The 20,235-nt window shown below is 31.3% G+C and overlaps 2 protein-coding genes across 2 annotated transcripts in view; both read left to right on the top strand.

Annotated features, from left to right (window-relative positions):
• Positions 1-12,266, top strand: part of LOC136976251 (uncharacterized) — a 55,183-nt gene extending 42,917 nt beyond the window's left edge. The window contains exon 3 of the mRNA XM_067271474.1: positions 12,256-12,266. The gene's annotated coding sequence lies outside the window, so the exon portion shown is untranslated. The remainder of the gene's footprint in view (positions 1-12,255) is intronic.
• LOC136976247 (putative leucine-rich repeat-containing protein DDB_G0290503) overlaps positions 1-20,235 on the top strand; it is a 56,348-nt gene that overhangs the window by 23,322 nt on the left and 12,791 nt on the right. Inside the window, exons 4-9 of the mRNA XM_067271468.1 lie at positions 7,733-7,864; positions 10,051-10,151; positions 11,891-11,976; positions 14,583-14,667; positions 14,741-15,609; positions 15,761-15,836. Of these exons, the coding sequence (XP_067127569.1) occupies positions 7,733-7,864; positions 10,051-10,151; positions 11,891-11,976; positions 14,583-14,667; positions 14,741-15,609; positions 15,761-15,836 (1,349 nt within the window). The remainder of the gene's footprint in view (positions 1-7,732; positions 7,865-10,050; positions 10,152-11,890; positions 11,977-14,582; positions 14,668-14,740; positions 15,610-15,760; positions 15,837-20,235) is intronic.

Here is a 20,235-nt window from a genome sequence, read left to right as displayed (position 1 = left end):
TGTATTTTCATTTTTAAAAAAATGGCATTGAGCATTGCAACTGTTGCCATAGCTTGAGAGCATGAAGGGAGAGTCACTTCTTCCTCTTCTCCTTCCTCTTCTCCTTCATTGGAAACTTCCTGCTTAAATTCATTGCAGGCTCCGCAGGCCCGTCTTCCACAGCAGTACCATCATTTGTCTCAGCAGACTCATCAACACTAACATAAGGGGAGAATTGTTTAAAGGTGTTTTTTGCTAGAGTAGAGTTCTTTCCATTCTTGGAATGTTTTTCAGATTCTTCAACACTCATTTCCTCTTCAGCAGCACTTTTTTCTTCATCAATGAGGCTGCATTTTATAAAGCATCTTCACTATCTCTTGGAGTGCTACTGAATCCCATGCCACTGCAGCATTCCTCATTCAATACAGGATGGTCCACTTTTTAACTTCTTCCACACCTTTTCCTATTTGTTTTATTTCTAACAAACAGTGCCTTGCCACTCTCTTGCAGTACATAACCTTGAAACTCAAAATAATGCCACAATCCAACAGTTGCAGCCTCACAGTGCAGTTTGATGGCAAAACACAACATTGATGAAAGTAGCTTTTTCTCTACGTGCTGAGAGCGACAGCTATCAAAAACCAGCAAGATCTTTTGCTTCAGTTAACACGTTTTCCTCTCTTAAGTACAGAAACCACTCATGAAAGATCACAGCAGTCATTCAAGTGTTTTTACTATGTGTACTTGCAGGGAACTGTGAAACCTGTTTCAAACTGTGGTTTATCATACTTGCCAATAACAATGGACATTAACTCTTCACTTTTGTCTGTGTTGCAAGTCAGCATAATGGTCTTTAATCTTTAATGAAAAGACACTATAGCCATTTGGCCTTTTTCAAGTGCCTCAAAAATGCAAAATAAACAAACAACAGAGGAACAAAAAGCATTTGAAAATTAGCAAAAAAATACAAATGTGTTAATAGCTAAGAAAAAATTTCACTGCACTAAAACAGAGAAGCATAATTTAGTAGTCAAAATCCCTTCGGAAATTTACTTCCCCTCTTCCTACATTTTTCCTCTTTTTTGGCTTATGTCAATTACCTTTTTTTTTTTTTTTTTTTAATTTAAGTTTGTAGGAAAAAGTCTTTGATCTGCAGAATCATTGGTTTTTCAGTTAAAACATTTTTACTTTAAAGATCTGGCTGAGGAGGTTTTTTCTTATGTTTAAGTCGAATTTCTTCTTGTTAGTTATTCTTGAAAGTCTTTAAATAACAAGTTCTAGTATTTTATCATTTGAAAGATTGGGGCAGTTTGTCCAATCAAAAGTTTTGTTGAGGGTTTTAAGAAGTTATGGTTTAGACGGTGGCAGTAGTTATCTTTCCTGCAATGATTTTCAGTATTGATTAGAAGATAATTGTTATGCGTTTTAAGCTTTATAAATTTAAAGGAGAGAAGTACAGTTTGCTTTGCGTATAAAGTTTTTATGTTGTCGATTTTTTTCTTGTTGATAACAATAGGAAGTTGATTTGTAGTAGTTAATTTAAAAATGGCTCTCATTAGATGATTTTGTTGTATTTGCAGACAGTTAGCAATGTATGTGGTGTATTCAAGTTATAACACCTCTGATTTTTTTTCTCACAAACTAATCACATGAAAACTGTGAAAGTTGTGTCACTTCTCAACGTAATCTCCCTGCAGCCATACACATTTTTCACAACATCGACGCCATGATTCCATGGCCAATGCAAACGTTTCTTTGGGAGTCTGGTTTGACCACTGGAAAATCACTGATGCAATAGTCGCACAGCTAGTGAATGTGCGACCACGGAGAGTGTCTTTCATCGTTGGAAACAGCCAGAAGTCGCTAGGAGCCAAGTCAGGTGAGTAGAGAGCATGAGAAATCACTTCAAAGTTGTTGTCACGAAGAAACTGCATTGTTGTGTTTGCCCAATGTGCTGGTGCATTGTCTTGGTGAAAGAACACATGCAGCTTTTTCTGGCTGTTTTTCACACAATGCTGGAAGGAGCTTGTTTTTCAAAACATCTTGGTAAGATGCACCTGTCACCATAGTGCCCTTTGGAACACAATGAGTAAGGATTATGCCATCGCTGTCCCAGAACATGGTCATGATCATTTTTTCAGCACTGGTGCTTACCTGAAATTTTTTTGGTGGCAGTGAGTCTATGTGCTTCCATTGAGCTGACTGGTGCTTCATTTCAGAATTGAAAAACAGCATCCATGTCTCATCCATTGTCATAATCGATGAAAAGAAAGTCCCATTCATGCCGTCATCAAGCATCGACATTGCCTGGCAACATGCCACGTGCGCAGCCTTATGGTCCTCCATCAGCATTCATGGCACCCATCTGGAGGACACTTTTTGCATTTTCAGGTCTTCATACAGGATTGTGTGCACAGATCCCATGGAAATGCCAACTTTGGAGGCGATGTGTTCCACACTCATTTGGTGATCCTCCAAAACAACTTTCTCCACTTGCTTGATCATGTTGTCAGACTGGCTGGTGCGAGGCCGGGAGTGTCTTGGTTTGTTGTCACACGACGTTCTGCCTTCTTTGAACTGTCACACCCACGAATGCACATTAGACAGACACATCCATGACATTATCACCACATGTCTCATTCAACTGGCAATGAATTTCAATCGGTGTCACACCACTCAAATGGAGAAAATGAATGATTACACACTGTTCTTGTAATGAAAACGTCGCCATTTTAAGTATCCAAAACAGTCCTCACTTTTGCCGCTGCCGCTAGAGTTCTGTGTGCTGTACAGTGCTGTCATCTCTGTCATGCATTCACAATGAGTGCACGCATATTTTAAAACAAACCTCATGTTTCTATCTGTTTCCAGTCCTGAGGAAAAAATTGGAGGTGTTATAACTTGAGTGTACCTCATAGTCTGATGCCGTTCTCCTTATTGTTATATCGTATTGAATTTTCAGTTCTGTACTGATATGATATAAATGTTTTATTGTATTAATGTGTAGGAAATCCTGTATTTTTCTGATTGTGACAGTTTTTGTTAAATTTTTGATTTGTCTGGTGCAAGATATATATGTATATGATATGTGTTTGATATGTGTGATGAAAACTATAAAAAATTGATACATTTAAAAAATTTTTTAATGAAAGTTTTTCGTCATAACTCGAGAAGTGACTGTAGATCATTAGGACTGAGCAGTATTAATATTCTGATATTATTATACTCTTAATTTTGTACTCTTTATATCTTAATAGATGATAAACTCAAATACGACATGTATTTGAGTTTATCATCTATTAAAATTCTGAGATATTTTATGCAGTTAATTCTTTCTATCTTTTCATATATTATTATTTGAAGTTGTACCTTGTCAATGTTTTTATTTTTATTTACAAAGTAGAGATATTTTGTTTTGTTCTTGTTCAGTTTTAACATATTTGAGCTCACGTAATTAGTTAGTTTGCAGAGAATGTTATTTAATTTGTATTGTGCTGCTTGGGGGTTGTTGTTGGAATGTATTAGGACTATATTATCTGCATATGCTATTACTTTTGCTTCTGGTATCACTTCAAATAGGTCATTTAAGTAAATATTGAAGAGTAATGGTGCAAGTTTGATCCATGGGGATTCTGGTTTTCAGTGAGAAGGTTTTTGAGTACGCATTGTTTACTTTTACTTGATATCTTTGGTTTAACAAATACGACATTAACCATTGTAGAGGCACTCCTCTTAAGCCAGTATTAAAAAGTTATTTTTTTGAGAATCCAGAGGTCTACGCTGTCAAAAACTTTTGATAAGTCTAGAAACAAGGCTATTACTGAACGAGATTTGTCGAAATTGTTCGTAACTTCCTGTTTGAAATGTAATAAAGCATCTATTGTGGAGAAGTTTTGTCTGTAAGCATATTGATGACAGTGAATCACATTTAGATTGGCAATGTATTTCCAAAGTTTTTTTATAGAAAATTTTCTCTATTATTTTTACTAGCACAGGGACGATGATAATCAGACGGTAATTTTCTATGTCGCTTTTAGACCCTTTATTTTTGTATATCTTTATGACCATATTATAATTTAATTTATTTGGGAATGTTCCTGTTTTGAAGGATTTGTATATCAGAAAACATAGAGGATTAGCAATAATATCTACTATTGCTTTAATTATGTGTTATCTATGTCTGGAGTATGGGTTTTTAAGTTCATTATTGTATAATAGACTTCATTTGTGGTTGTATCCTCCAGTACAAAAGAATTTAGAGTTCTCATAGATGAATTTGACTGTAAGGGTTGATTCACTCTTACCATAGATTCCTTGTTTCATGCACTATTTAGATGTTTTGCAAAAAATTCGGTTATGATTTTGTCATATTCAAGTAGATTTTTATATAATAAATAATTTTATTTTAATGTCGTCCACTTTTTCAAATTCTTTCCTCTTTGGCAAGTTTTTCCTTTGAAATGAAGGGTTCTGTTTGGCTTGCAATTAAAGAAAGGTCCTGTCTTTTTGCAGTTAAAGATATTGCTTGATGGATATTCTCTGGCAATGGATTTGAAATATTCTAGCCATGTTTCTGCTTTCTCTATATCAACTTCAGTTTCTTCCCTGCAGATTGTTAGTGAAACTATTGCATGTTAATTCTGAAAGTGAGAGAATCACCGTGGGACACCTTGAAATCAACCCCGATCTCTGCAGCTTTTTATTCAGCCTATTACTTTATCATAGCACCAGACACCACAGCATCATGCACTTATGCATTGCAAAACCACTCAGACGGCTTGGTCAAGATCTTCAAACTTTGACTTGTGCACACATTTTCTTCCTGCAACTTTGTAGCTATCTACAGCTGCTGACTCTATTGCATCTCTTCTCTTCAGATATGTTGACAGTATAATAGGGGGGAATTCCATACTGCTTTGCAATCTTCTATTTTGATTTCTCTTTTTGTCTGCCTCTTCCAAAATCCTTATTTATTGGACATTGACAGTTCTTTGCTCTGACATTTCACATGCCATTTTCCTAACATGATGAGAAAAATAGGAAATCAATCAATACAGTACCATATATGCAGTAAATACAGTAGCTGTAGCCTTATCATGCAAACGAGAAGTGAATTGCTTCTTTCCTACAGTGCTCATCACTGCATAGAATATACTAAGCAAGAGAGATGCAGCATTTACTTACTGTATATAGTAAAATGTTTTTGTTAAGATGTTTTTGAAGGGGCTGACTTGGAAAAATGTCTTTTAAGTGGGAAAACATCTTAAGTGGAAATGACAAAAATTTTTTTTCAATCAGATGTAGTATTTCATTACAAAAGGAATTCAATGAAATTCAATTCAATTTAATTCAATTCAAGGAACAGCTACAGCTTTTCAAAAGTACTAGTCTAGTGTGGCCTGCTTCTCGTTTTTAGTGCAAACTTCTAAGGTAATAAAATCTAGGAAAAACATTGCATAATATTCAGGCCAATATGTTAATGTATAGAAAAATATACAGTATATAAATACAATAGTTAGAAAATAGAGATACCAAACAGAAAGCACGTATTTATACTGTTTTTAAAATCACTGTTAGTTAACAGACTTTCTTTTCCTAATCAATCACAGCAAGAAATTTAAAATATTGAGGAGTATTTTCAAATTCAAATATAAAATTGTTTACAGTTGAAATTTGTCAGCCAATCAAAAGCATAATTTCAATTTCTGAACATTAAATGGGTGAAATCCAAGAATGTAGATTAGAAATCCTTTAATTGTTGATACAGGAATCGAACTTAATAAATTTCATTTGTAATCTAAATTTTAAATTTAAAGTTTGTCATTATATTAATTAAATTCCTAATACAGTAATTCCTGATATCAGCAATATTGAATGTTATGTCAACCTTCTATTCAGAAACAATCATGTTTCTGAGATTGTATTGATCAGACAATAGTATAGTTTTTAAGTATGATGGGAAGTATAGTTCTCATTTAAAAACCAAGGAACATTAAATTATTAAAAACACTCAAAAGCTATAACGGCAAATGTTTCTAGAGGATGGGTTACAGGGTGAATAGATGAAGGAAAGATGAACATACAAATGTACATGAATTAGGCATGTATGTGAGCAATTTCATATGCCTACAGATTCAGCTCTTGACACATTCTTTTCCTGTCCCCTTTGTGTCTAATCTTCGGCTGATCTTACTGGAAAATCAGGTGTTAAGTGGCTCGACAGTGAAGTAATGTTATAAAGGGTTAAGGAGCTAGAGAAGTTTTTGTTGATTTTTTTTTTTTTTTCTTTTCATTCTCTTTTCTTTGCATTATTGCGGTCAGTAGAACACTGAGGTTCCAATTTTCACTGCATGTTACTGGGAATTTTGCATTAAGAGGAGTGAAAAGTCCCATAGGGCCAGCCAGGAGACAAAGAATCAGTTCACAATAACAAGGTACTCATTAGCAGGGGATTCCTGTATATGATAGAATATATTTTAATTTTGCATTTCCTCTTGCTGTAACAGCTGGAAAAGTATTGTAATAAGTCAAATTTTGACCATCTAGGAATTTTGCATTTTTTGACATTTTAATGTCTCATGATAATGCTTCCTCAATCTCTTTTCTTCCTTTTATTCAATTTTTATTTGTCTTTAAAATGAAAGAGAAGATGAAGAGTTGTAGATTTCAATCACTAACAGAGATGGAAACTACGGCAATGAAAGCCAATAAAGATATAATTAAATGGTTTCCAGGACTGCTTTAACAACTGGTATTGACACTGACAGACATCGAGTTGTGGCAGTGACTTCACACCAAGTGAAAAATCACTATATGAATATATACTGGAATTAGAGTCCCAGTTTTTGGAGGTTGATTTCTCTGCCCCCAAGCTTGGCATTTTAAAACAGTACCCACAAGATTTTTACCTGTATTATTGCTTTTTATAATACATTTTGCTTTTGAAGTGCCAAGCTTATCTTTAGCAAAGAAAAACTCCTAAGAAAAAAGTTGGACTGTTGTCTAAAATGTTATAATTTTTTTACTTGGTGCAAATTTTTCATCTCAGATATTTTTGTTTGGATTTATAGCTACAGTAGGACCTTTTCTTGAAAATGGTTTGGTAGGCATCTATGTGTTGTTTAATAAAAACACCTATGCCAAAAGTTTGGTTTACTTCCATTGATCTATCTTGTACAGTATAAATGTTCTACTTAGTCATTCATTAGTTTTTACTTATTCTTATTAGCTACCTATAATATTGGATATGTTCGTAAAGTCAAACGAGTTAAACGCGTTAGTAATGAGTCATTCGAAAAGTAGTAGTCTTGCTCAGTGCGCATGCTCTGTGGTGATGATATTTCGAACGAAACTCTAACGAAGCTCACGATGGAAAGAGTTAGTTTACTTCATTAAGAAAATGGTGTTCGACGATATCGATGTTTCTAAATCTACTCGAGTGTTTAAATTGTGAATTAAAAGGTGAAATGATTGAAATAACTGTCCACCCGAAGCAATCTAAGAAAAATATTTCGGATAAGGCTGCACTAGCAATATTCATATTTTCGATTTTAGAAACAGCCATTTAGTTATAAACGAATTGTTCAAAAAGTCTAACAAAATAAGAATAACGATGATGTCATTCTCATTTAACTCGTTCGACTTTACGAACATACCCATTGAGTATAATGTTTATAGCAGTTCTTATAAATTTAAATACTAAAAAGTACTATGATGATATCAGAATTAAATATATTTTTTAATTTTTTAATAGATGTATCTATACAACTAAAGTATGAATTAAAACAAAGAAGTAAGCTATATAACAGTGTAGTTAAACCAGAATTTGAGCATAAACTATGGGAAACAGTTAAGAATGAAGATGATAAAGAATATCATAATTATGGTAGTATTTTAATTTATTTTCATAATTTTAAAAGTTGTATCAAATGTATTAAACTTTAATTACTATTTTTATTTAGAAAGAGAATATAATCTTAGAGTATAATTATTTATATTTTTTCAGACCTTGAAAATGCAATCTTCTCATTCATAATAAATGAAAATTTCATTTTATGAATAAAACATACTAGAATAATTTCAATTTCATCAGTTATTTATATATAATTTTATTATTGAAATGAAACTTTATAAAAATTAAGCAAAGCATTGTTTTTAATATTACGAGGGTGGTTTTTTCAAGCTCTGATGGTCCATAAAAAAAGACAAGTGTAAATAACAAAATGAATTTATTACCAAAAGTTAGATACAAACATGATTACTTTTCAACGTAAAGATTGCTCAATCTACAATCGCTGTGAAGATTGAAGGCATTTGTCATATCTGTGGACAAGTTTTTCCATTCCCTTGTCATAGAATGTTGCCGCCGGTGAATTGAGATTGAGATGGCCTTAACAACGTTGTTTTGAAAATCGTCATTAGTCTCAAACCTCTGCCCTGCTAGCCATGTTTTCAGTTCAGGAAAGAGGAGGAAGTCTTCACCACCTTTAAGCACCCAGCATATAGCCCGAATTTAGCGCCGAGCGATTTCCACCTCTTTCCTGAACAGGAAAAGTGGCTAGGAGGGCAGAGATTCAAGACTAATGACAATCTTCAAAACAATGTTAGGGCCCATCTCAAGTCATTGGCAGCAACATTCTATGAAGAGGGGATGGAAAAGCTTGTCCACAGATATGACAAATGCCTCAATCCTCAGTGATTATGTCAAAAAGTAACCATGTTTGTACATAACTTTTGGTAATAAATTCATTTTGTTATTTACACTTGTCTTTGTTTCACGAACCATTGGAGCTTGAAAACAAACAGCCTACGTACATACAAATTATGTAAGATTTTCACATGATTAAAACTTTTTGAATACAATTCATATCTATAGTATTAACATTTTTCTTAATTCAAAAACGTTTATCAAAAAGCAATATCAAATCAATATTTACAATTTTTTCTGTTAAACTTGTATTCTGTAGAATAGTTCACTATGGCAGAAAATGTTACCTAGTGTTTCTTTATTATTTATTGATAAAAATCAATAGAAAAAAAGGAAATCATTGTCTAATACAGTGGTTCCCAACCTTTTCTAGGATGCAGAACACTTTTGTGAGCAATTTTCTTTAGCGGAACACTTACTTAAGTTAATATGAAATACATAAGCTTGTCATCAGTTATTTTATTAGAATTGAGCAGTTATAATTCAGAACAATAATCTAGAATGTTCTAAGCATATAGTTTAGAACATGTATATATTGTTCTAAACTATAATTTTGGGTATATATGTAAATAGCCAGAGTTATACCACTTTTACAAATGAGACTTTCCAGATAATTTGCTTGAGCAAAGCTTAGGGACAATAGCCAACTTGAATCAGCCTTTGCTTTTTACCAAATCATTAACTTATATTTTATTCCAGGGATGGGCAACCTTTTTCTATGTAAGGGTTGCATTTTAAGACTTTTGAACTGATGTGGGCCTCATACAAGAGAAAGAGAAAAAAGATGTTGGTAAATCAGAATTATTCATTCATATATAATTATAAATTAGCATAGGTATACTTAATTTAGCTTCTGGAACTGATGTAAACGTAATATATTGGAAATATTTGGTTAAATATTCGTCACTGCTAGTTTTAAATTAGTTTCAATGTGTCTGTTAGCCAGTTTCTTGTTTTAATTTTTACTGAATTCATCGCGGGAAAAACTATTCACATACATAAATTGTAAAGATAACGTTTGAATCTTTGCTGCATACTTCCTTAAGCTGGGAAATTGATATATTTATTCACATTTTATGCGTCGCGGGCCGCAAAATATATGAATGCGGGCCGCAGGTTGCCCATCCCTGTTCTATACTATACTGGTATCAAAAAAAAACATTTTTTTTTTGATTATCTACCCATACACAACTTATAATTCTTTTCTATAACTAAACTGGTTTTGACACTCTTTGGTGTACTAAGGCTTTTGTATCATAACCTATATAACACTAATCAATAACCCAACAATCTACAAATTTTTCTCTAAATAATATATCTATTTTGTAATGGTGATGGCAATTTAATTATTTTATTTCTTTAAGGTGGTTTATTTGAACCCATAAACATTTTGGATTATATCCTCTTTATTAATATTAAAAAAATTGAAGCTGTACAGAGAGAAGTCAAGGAAGAAATTGATTTAGTAAGTACATGTCATAGACATAGTTACATTAATTAATTTTATCTTTTTAATACATTGTTAAGAAATTTTTATTTAAAACTGAATCAGTTATACAGAAAAGTCCATTTTAATCAATCTGCTGGAATAACTCAAAAAATATGCATCTTACAGAAAAAATCATTGAACCGAAAGTGTTAGACATTGAGGGGGATGATTATTGATTTCATCATAGATGGCACTACAGTTGGCAAAAGTAGATCAGCTTCTTTTTCTGAAATGGAAATTTCCATTTTTTTATTGGATATTATGATTTTGCATCAAAAATGAACTAACTACTTATCAAACTTATTTATTACTTATTAAAATTCCTTTTTTTTTTTTTTAATGCATTTATCAATGATTATGAGTGATTGAAGTTCTATACAGCCACCACACAGTACACATGTTAAGATCCTTGAAATAAAAGAAGAAAAATGCTGGAAAATCATTAGGAAACTGTTATTTTGTGGAACCAAGATCAACATCTTTGAAGAAAAAGAACGATTCCACCAAATAATAATTGTTTCATAATGATATATATATTTTTTTAATGAACTTCACAGATTCACCATGTGGCAGACACATGAAACTTCAAACACTCATAACTTCTCATAAGTACATTTTTCAAAAAAATGTTTTAGATAAAAACTTTACTTGTTTTGGTGTAGAAACATAATAATCAATAAAAATCTAACAACAAAAGCACACATGATAACATGATAACACCCCAGGTTATCGTAGTGTTTATGAAACCGTGCCGGTGCTTATTCTGCAACTTGAACACAAACTATATGGTGTATTTTCTCGGACACATGGCAAATTTCATCACTAAGTTTTCTTCAGTTCAACTGAAGAAAACTTAGTGATGAAATTTGCCATGTGTCCGAGAAAATACACCATATAGTTTGTGTTCAAGTTGCAGACCCCAGGTTATCTTCAATTAAAAATTGAAATTTGACTATTTACAAAAATTATAAATCTCCCTCAACTGGGCGGTTGAACAGAAAAAGTGGGTGCTGACTTTGTCAACAACTTTTTCTGTTTAGATAAATAAATAACTGTTTAAAATTTTAAACAGTTATTTATTTAATTTCATTACACTTAATTGTATAAATATAAATATAAAATTGCAATGTTTAACAAAATACTTTGCTTCCATTATTCATCTGCTGTTTGCTCCAGTTGACAGTCCATAATTTCACATGCATGGAGGCAACCTTTCTTTAGAGGCTACTGCCTCCACAATAAAATGCAAATATGGTAAAAAAAAAGTTTGCTGACGCTATTGCCATCTTTACATAAAACACATTTTCAACATAAAATATGTTTTTTTTTTACCATATTTGCATTTTGTTGTGTAGGCAGTAGCCTCTAAAGAAAGGTTGCCTCTGTGCTTGTGAAATTATGGACTGTCCACTGGAGCGAACGACGGATGAATAACAGAAGCAAAGTATTTTGTTAAACATTGCAATTTTATATTTATATTTATACAATTAAGTGTAATGAAATTAAATGTAATACCATTGGCCATGTTTATATATTTATTATTTTTACTTGAAAGTTATCTAAGATTATAATAATGAAAAGTTGTGTTTAAAAATATATTTTCTGTATGAGTTGTTATATAAAGTTTTAAATTTCTCAAATTACTAATTAATTTTTTCTTAAGTGGTCACTAGCTTCAAATTCAAATTTGATAACTCTTAATTTACTATTATTAGAAATGTAAAGAAACAAGTTCTTATTTTCAAAATGAACAAGATTCCACATCATCATTATCATCTTTCAAATCTTCTCTGCCTCATATGTAAGTATTTTGTCTTTGAATATTTTGAAATTATCAAATTAGATATAGTGAATTTTTCAAAAAATACAGAAATCTTAAATTAGTATATTATAAAGAATTTTTGCATTTATAATTCATCTTGCACAGTAGAATATATAGGTTTTTCATATTTATGTAAAATTAATACCTCTTTAAAATGATCTGAGTATAGATTTACATTTGTAACAATTATGAGACATTTATTTATTGTGCATGTTTAATACACAAACAGATTCTAAAAAATATAATTTTTGTATTTTATATCAAACACGAATCTTTGCAGATATGTTGTTTTACTATTTAAGTAATTATTATTGTTTTGATGTTAAATAAAACTTAAATGTAAACAAAAATATTATGATGCAACTTAACATCATTGTATCTTAGATATACTCACGACATCTAGCAGTGCCAAGACTAATACTATATGACAGCTTTTGTAGATAATGCAAAAAATGTGTAGCCTAAACAAATATGATCTGCAGAAGAACAGTTTATCACTTTTGATTACAAAAATTTTAAATTTTACAGTATATATGACCCATACTGATTTCAGCACAGAATATTTAGGAAAAAAGTATTGAGTATAATGGTTACAAAAAAGGAAAATTAGAGTGCATGTTTTTATTTATCAGGTAAATACAGGAGTCTAAAAGAAGTAATTTACAATTAAAACTTACCATTAAAATATTATACATTAATACATGCAAAAACTGCTCAGCAATAGCAAAATATACTATACAGGTGTAACAGAAATTTGTGTAAATAAATGGAAGGACTGTAGAAAGTTTAATTTTGATTCAAAAACTCTAGTACCATTATTTGATTTGGAACATTCTTTTTGAGTTATAAGTGATTAAAACATTGGGATGTCATTTACTGTTTAGCAAGAATGACATCTGACATTAAAATATCTGTTAATAATTGCATGTTAGTTTGATAACCTTCATTTATTATCTGCAATATTTATTTATTACTTGAATTTTGACTCCTATTTTGTAACAATATGGATTATAATGGATGTAAGGAAAAAAATAAAAGATATATTATTTGTTAGTAAGCTATCAGTGTGTTTACAGAACCACTAAACGTTATTAATTTATTGGAAATAACAAATCATTTAATTACAAAAGGGATTCAAAATGGTGTCCTTCAGCTTGAATACTGATTTCAGCCCATGGGTATAAGGACAGATGGATGTATTCAAACACTCCTGGGCTATTTCAGATTGAGTTACAACTGTCTTGAATTTGTCACTTAAGTTCTATGAGATTCAAAACTTAGTACCACACACCAGACATTTCAAATGGTCAAAACAAAAATCTAGGGGATTCAGATTGGGTGACTGCAAGCCAAGCACACACTCATTTTGACCTAGCCATCACTGTGGATAAATAGTGATGTGGATAAATACTTTGAGTTTTTTACTCAAAAATTAACTTCTCTATAATCCTCTCTGTTTTTTTACGTGTATTTCTGTTATACCCTGTATATAAAGCAAGCTGTTAGTGTTTTATAATGAATACGAGGAAGATCTTTATAATTAAAATATCGTAAATGAAAAGTTGCTTAGATTTAGATATAGCAGAATATCATTTCATAATTAAAATATCTGGTATCCAAGAATACTAGTATACATAATTTAGGGAATTCACTAGTATATAGAAGATTGCATCTTCTCATATAAGAATCAGGTTCTTTTTGATAAAAGTTATGTATCATATACTATAAAATATAGTAATTAAGGTTTGATTTATTCTTCTGAATATAAACTTTTCATTGACTGAAATGTGTGTTTGTTTTTATTCTAAAGAAAGGGTTTTCATGGTGGTCATGATCCTGAGAGATCAATTAATTTATACAGGAGAGAGTATAAGTTACTAGTAGTTGAGTTCTGTGGTAAATTTGTTGTTGTTATATTTAAAAATGATAATTCTATATAAGATGGTTGACACATCTTTACATATTAATAAAATAAAGTGGTTTTGAATTTGGTTTACATTTAATTTAAAAAATTACTATTAATTTCTGTATGATTAGTTTTATTTTATTCTATTTTTGTAATTTTTTCTCTGATTCTGTGTCAGTATAGGAAGTGGTTGAGGACTTTAACAGTGCTCAGCAAATAAACACAAATAAATACAACACCTTAATTTGTTGCTGAGAAGAATATCTATTTGAACACAGACGTTTTCAGCCTGATTAACAGGCCATTTTCAGGTCACAACTGAGTTGTAACCTGAGGATGTTTGTGTTTGTGACATTTGTGTTCAAATAGATATTCTTCTCAGCAACAAATTAAGGTGTTGTATTTATTTAAGTGGTTGAGGAATTAAACCTAATTTTGAAAAGCAGTCAATAAGCAAAAATGGTTGATAATTCCTGCCTTAATTTAAAGATAGACTACAAAAACTTCTAGTATTTGTGAGGAAAAAGGAGAATGCAGATAAAAAGATAATATCTAGAATAATAACCAAATAATTTCAGAAATAAGGAATTATCATAATTAACCAGATTTTTTGTTATTAATTTTGTCAGTTTTTAATTATATCTGTTAAATTTGATTCAAAATAATTATATTCTTTTAGGAAATATAGGAAAAAGAAACAGAGTAGCTCATTACAAGTTAAAAATGAGTTGAATTTTTCAAGTTGTGAAGAAAATAAAAAATTGGTAAGTTTTGAAATATACTTGTAATTAAAAGCAATTTTTATTGTTAATAAGTTAAGACTAATATCTTTCTTAGAAAACGGATCAACTATTAAGTTCTCCATCAAATCATCACTCAAAGAGGGATGTTCAAGAAAAGCTGTCTCAAAACTCAAAAACAGAAAATTCATCAGGATTACTGAATACTATGTGTTCAACAACAGAAACTTTATCTCCATTATCAAAAAATGAATATTTGCAAACAGATACATGTTTAAAACCAAAAGTAAAACGACTTAATAAAACAAGAAAGGTTACACAAAATAACTTAAATAAATGTTTTAGCAAAAGTGTTGTAAATTCAAAGTTATCAAAGACGAATAAAGAAAAAGATAGTTATATTAAAGATCTTCATTTATCAACAGATTTGAATGAAACATCAAGGAATACATCCATCAAAAACACAAATATTGAGTACAATGATTCTCTTAAAGAAAATTTAAACCTCAACTTTGCATATTTAAAAAGGAAATTACAAAGCAATGATCAGTTTGAAGATGACCAAGATTTTAAAAAATGTGATGATTTAAATGATTTTAGAGAGAAAAATGGAGGAAATAAAAGATTTAAAAAAAGCAGGCGGAGAAAAAATTTTTCTTTGGAAAGACCATTGCCTGTAAATGAAACAACAAATGAAATCTTAAACAAAATGGATAATATTGGAGAAGATTCTGATGATACATCTACAGAAGAAAATTCTGATAATGTTACATCAGAACAGGAACTGTCAGATGATCAATTAGCAAAATTAACAAAGTTGTTTAATGACATTGTTTCTCGTAAAACACCAATAAAAGATAAAGAATCATGTAGTTACATTTCAGATGTGCCTTTAAATGACAGCAGTAATAATAACAGTAAATTAATTTTTGAAGAAAAACCTGTAGAAAAATGTGAATGGCTGGGGTAATTATAAAATTATTATATTAAGAGAATTTATTTTTTCTTAAATAATTTATAGTGTTAAGCATATATGATATTTATGTTAACATATTAACTAAATAGCTTTTTTCAAAATCAAAATGTAAGATCATTTAAAATTTTTTTTTTTTTTTAGTAAAGTGAAGAAATCTTACTTAAAAGACATTGTTAAAAGAAACTGGTCAAAGTTAAAGGGTATAGCATGTGGCAAGGTTTGTATGTAATACTAAATATTTTGAAATTATCATAGATAATAATTTTTTATATGTTAAATTAGATTTAATTTATAGGAAATTCTATGTAAAATTTATCAAAAAATTTTGATAGTCTAAACTTATTACCGTATTTTATGGACTATAAGATGCTAGGGACTATAAGACGCACCTTAATTTTTAAGCAATTTAAAAAAAAAAAATACCTATAAGACGCACCTGAATTTTGGAGGCAATTTTTCGAAGAAAAAAGTGCGTCTTATAGTCCGTAAAATACGGTATATAAATCAAAGTTAACTTTCCATTTGTTTATCAATATTACTCATTAGGAATTTATTAGTGTTAAGAATTTCGTGTTATGAGCCAAATGTGACATTGCTGTAAAGCAGGGGTCGCCAAACTTTTTTCACAGTAGACCAGAAAACTGAAAGAATGATGAGCGCAGGCCTCATAACCATTTTATTCAATACAGTATATTGAATACGCAAAAAATAAAGACAGCCAATATATTTAATTTACCGATACACAAACATGATCGCTGCAGCAAGCTCGTAATCACTTTTCTTAGAAATTTTATTGCAAATACAGTAGAGTGTCGATAAGTGGAACGTCGGTAAGTGGAATGGCCGGAAAGTGGAACGATTTTCAGTCGGACTGTGTCGTGCTGAATCGAATGTTTTTGATACTAAATTTACTTCTAAAGTATAATTTTCATGTTTTTTATATTCTTTAATATATTTATTTTGTTTGTACAAAATGCAGAAATAATTTTTAACGATACGATAGCCTTGATGATTATTATAAAAATTTTCATTAGGCTTAAAATCGACGAAAATTCAACACGAAGCGACACGCAACGGAGAAAAATTCAACAGGAAGAGATACGCAACGGAGAAAAATTTGAACATCGGACAGGTTAATGTATTTTTTTGTACAAAGTCAGAAACTGGAACAAATCATTAACTGGTAGGACCCCAGTCCCCAATTGGTTCCACTTATTGACGCTCTACTGTACTTACACAAAAAGCACTCTGATATCCAATGTAGCAAAAAGTCACCAAATTTTTTATTTCAATGATTTTCCTAAATATTATATTACTGTCAAATGCAAAAATTAGATTTGACTGATTTTGACATTTTTATTTACACTTACTTTTATTTTTTCTATGTAGTAAGTTTATCTATAATCTAAGATATTTCCATATGAATAATTATATTTTGGCTCATTTGTGGCACAGGGAGGTGATGGGCCGGATGAACTGACCTCATAAGTCTTAGTTTGGTGACTCCTGCTGTAAAGCAACCATCTTTATTATCCCACTATGTATTGTGAGAGACATTTCAATTTTGAATACTTATTTAATGCAAGCTCAAAGGATAACATTTGAAACACAAATAAATAAGATCATTACAAACCTTTACAAGACTGAAATTTTATTCTTTTTGTAGCTAAGATGTATTCCAAATAATTATTAACATATATTATTTTGAAATTTAAATAAACCTGTTATATTAACTAGCTAAAAACAATGTTGTTTTTAATCATGTTTATTACATGAATTAAATGCTACAAAGTTGTATGCTTCCAAATTCTTTTACTTTCCTGGCTGTTATTTAAATTGGCAGAAAGAAATTTTACTGTCCCAAAAAAATTATCAACTCAACTGAAACCATTAATATAAAAGAGTGAGAATTAGTAACCAATAAACTTTCCATTTAAATTAATTAATGTAAATATACAATTTTTTGTAGATTTAATAAATTTTCAAGAATTTTTTAGGAACTATGTTCCAAGTATCATGAATTGCGGCCTTCAAGTCTGTAACATTAAAAAATTGCTGACCATTTTTATTTATGAGAGTAGTTTGAAAAGTTCTTGGCCTGACACAGAAATGGCACTGGTAATATCAAATGTCAAGGTTATTTCTCAAGTGTGATCCATTAGAAGGCAAACTGAAATTTTAAACACATGCATTTAGTAGTTTGTTGTGATTGAGCAAACCAAACAACTTTTAGTGTTTTCCAAAAAAAAATGGATAAAATCAAATGTCAAACTATGATAAAATACTTCATTTTAAAAGGTTTAATGCCAATAGATATTAAAAAAGAAATTGGATTTTACTTCCAAAGACACTTCACCATTGTTTTCTACAGTGAAGAAATGGGCTACTGTATTTACACATGGTCATTCTTCCATTTTTGATGACAGATGTTCAGTATGTCCAAAAACTACAATGACAAGGAAATCAGAAAAAACTACAGTGTTGTGTTAAATGATTGATGAGTGAAAGTACATGAACTTACTGTTATTGCAGAGGTCTCAATAGATTGTGTTCACAACGTCTGCATTAGCAGTTCTCAACCTGTGGGTCGTGACCCCTTTGGGAGTTGAATGACCCTTCCATAGGAGTTGCTTAAGACCATTAGAAAACACATATTTCCAATGGTCTTAGGAACCGAGACACTGCTCCTCTATCCTTCTCCATGCAGGTCCGCCCACACACGAGTACACATGTGATAGGGTTGGTGTGATGAGATCATTACATCAACCCTATCACATACACCCTGTACAAATACAGGTGTATGTGACAGGGTTGGCGTCAACTACTGCAAAATATATATATATATATATATATATATATATATATATCTGTATCATGGGAACTTAATCTGGATGCTGATCAGTCTTTTTATATGAGGGCTATTTTTTAAATAAGGTCCATTTGTGAATGAGAGTGAGAATAATGTGCAATCATGACTGTACACATGCGCTTCTGCTCCGAGCAAGCTTGGCACACGTTTTGACACCATTTGCAGCCATATCGTCTGTCTGTATGCTGAGCTGTAGAAGTTTAAAATGTTTAAGAAAATTGAGTCTCCTGCCGACTGTGAGATATGATCTGTTATTCGATTCTTGAGTGCAAGAAACTTGGCAGCAGCAGAAATTCACCGTCAGATTTGTGAAGTTTACGGTGATAATGCTATGAGTGACAGTAATGTTCAAAAATGGGTAAGAATGTTCAAGGATGGGCGAGTTAATGTGCATGATGAGCCACACCCTGGCCGACCTTCTCTGATTTCTGAAGATTTAGTTCGTGATGTGGATAACAAAATTCGAGAGGACCAACAATTCACAATTTCAACGTTATTAATTGAATTTCCACAGATTTCAAGATCAGTTTTGTATACCATTGTTTCAGAGAAACTGGATTATCAAAAATTGTGTTCTCTGTGGGTTCCAAGACTGCTTTCTGACGATCACAAAACAAAAAGATTGGGCATTGCTTTATCATTTTTGACTCGATACGATCAGGAAGGTGTTGGACCACATCGTTACAGGAGATGAGACTTGGGTGTCTCACATGACTCCTGAGTCCAAGCAACAGTCAATGGAATGGTGAAGATGTGCACATCTTTGCCAAACAGACAATTTCTGCATGAAAGATCATGGCAACTGTCTTTTGGGACAGGAAAGGAATTTTGTTAGTAGATTTTATTCCAAGAGGTACAACAATCAGTTCTGATGCATATTGTGTGACCTTGAGAAAACTCTGACATGCTGTACAAAACAAGCAGCGTGGCCTACTGTCTTCTGGTGTAATGTTGCTCCATGACAATGCAAGGCTACATGTTTATGCACAAACACAAGATCTAATCAGTTCTTTTGGATGGGAACAACTAGATCATCCACCTTACAGTCCAGACCTTGCACCCAGTGATTTTCACTTGTTTCGATACTTAAAGGAGTTTCTTGGTGGTCAACAGTTCAACAACGATGAAGAAGTGAAAACTGCAGTCATGGATCGGGCTTCTTCACAGGCGGCAGACTCTTTGACGTCAGAATTCAAAAAATTGTTGAGCGGCATGACAAATGTTTAAACAAAAATGGAAATTATGTAGAAAAGTAGATAAAAGTATGTAGAATATGAAAAAAATATATTTTAATGATATTTATAGTATTTTTCTTCTTAAAAACGGACCTTATTTAAAAAATAGCCTTTGTATTTAGCTGTGGTTGATGTGAATACTGCCCCCTTGTGATAGTAACAGGTATGTAAAAAAAAAAAAAAAAAAAAAAAAACACAGAGAATGGTAAATCATAGGAAACTTTAATGAACTATATTGACTGAACTATGCCATGTATCATCTTTTGTATTATTAAAGCTATTGTTATATATTATTTTCATTAGCAAACCATCCCATAACAATGGGTCATATAGAGAAGAAAGTTAAGAAAAAAAAATATAGTGAGGATTTTTTACAGTATGGTTTTACCTCAATAATTGCAGCAGGAATTGAGAAACTGCAATGTTATTTTTCAAAACTGTGTTGTATTTTTTATATTTGTTCTATAAGCACAATATAGCGCAATAACGATCACTTGGCATGAATTGTGCCA

The sequence above is a fragment of the Centruroides vittatus genome, unplaced genomic scaffold (genome assembly GCF_030686945.1).
Source record: "Centruroides vittatus isolate TY-2023 unplaced genomic scaffold, ASM3068694v2 contig_4, whole genome shotgun sequence".
In the NCBI taxonomy this organism is placed as follows: domain Eukaryota; kingdom Metazoa; phylum Arthropoda; class Arachnida; order Scorpiones; family Buthidae; genus Centruroides; species Centruroides vittatus.
Note: the sequence above shows the minus strand (reverse complement) of the source record. Positions and strands in the feature narration are given on the sequence as shown.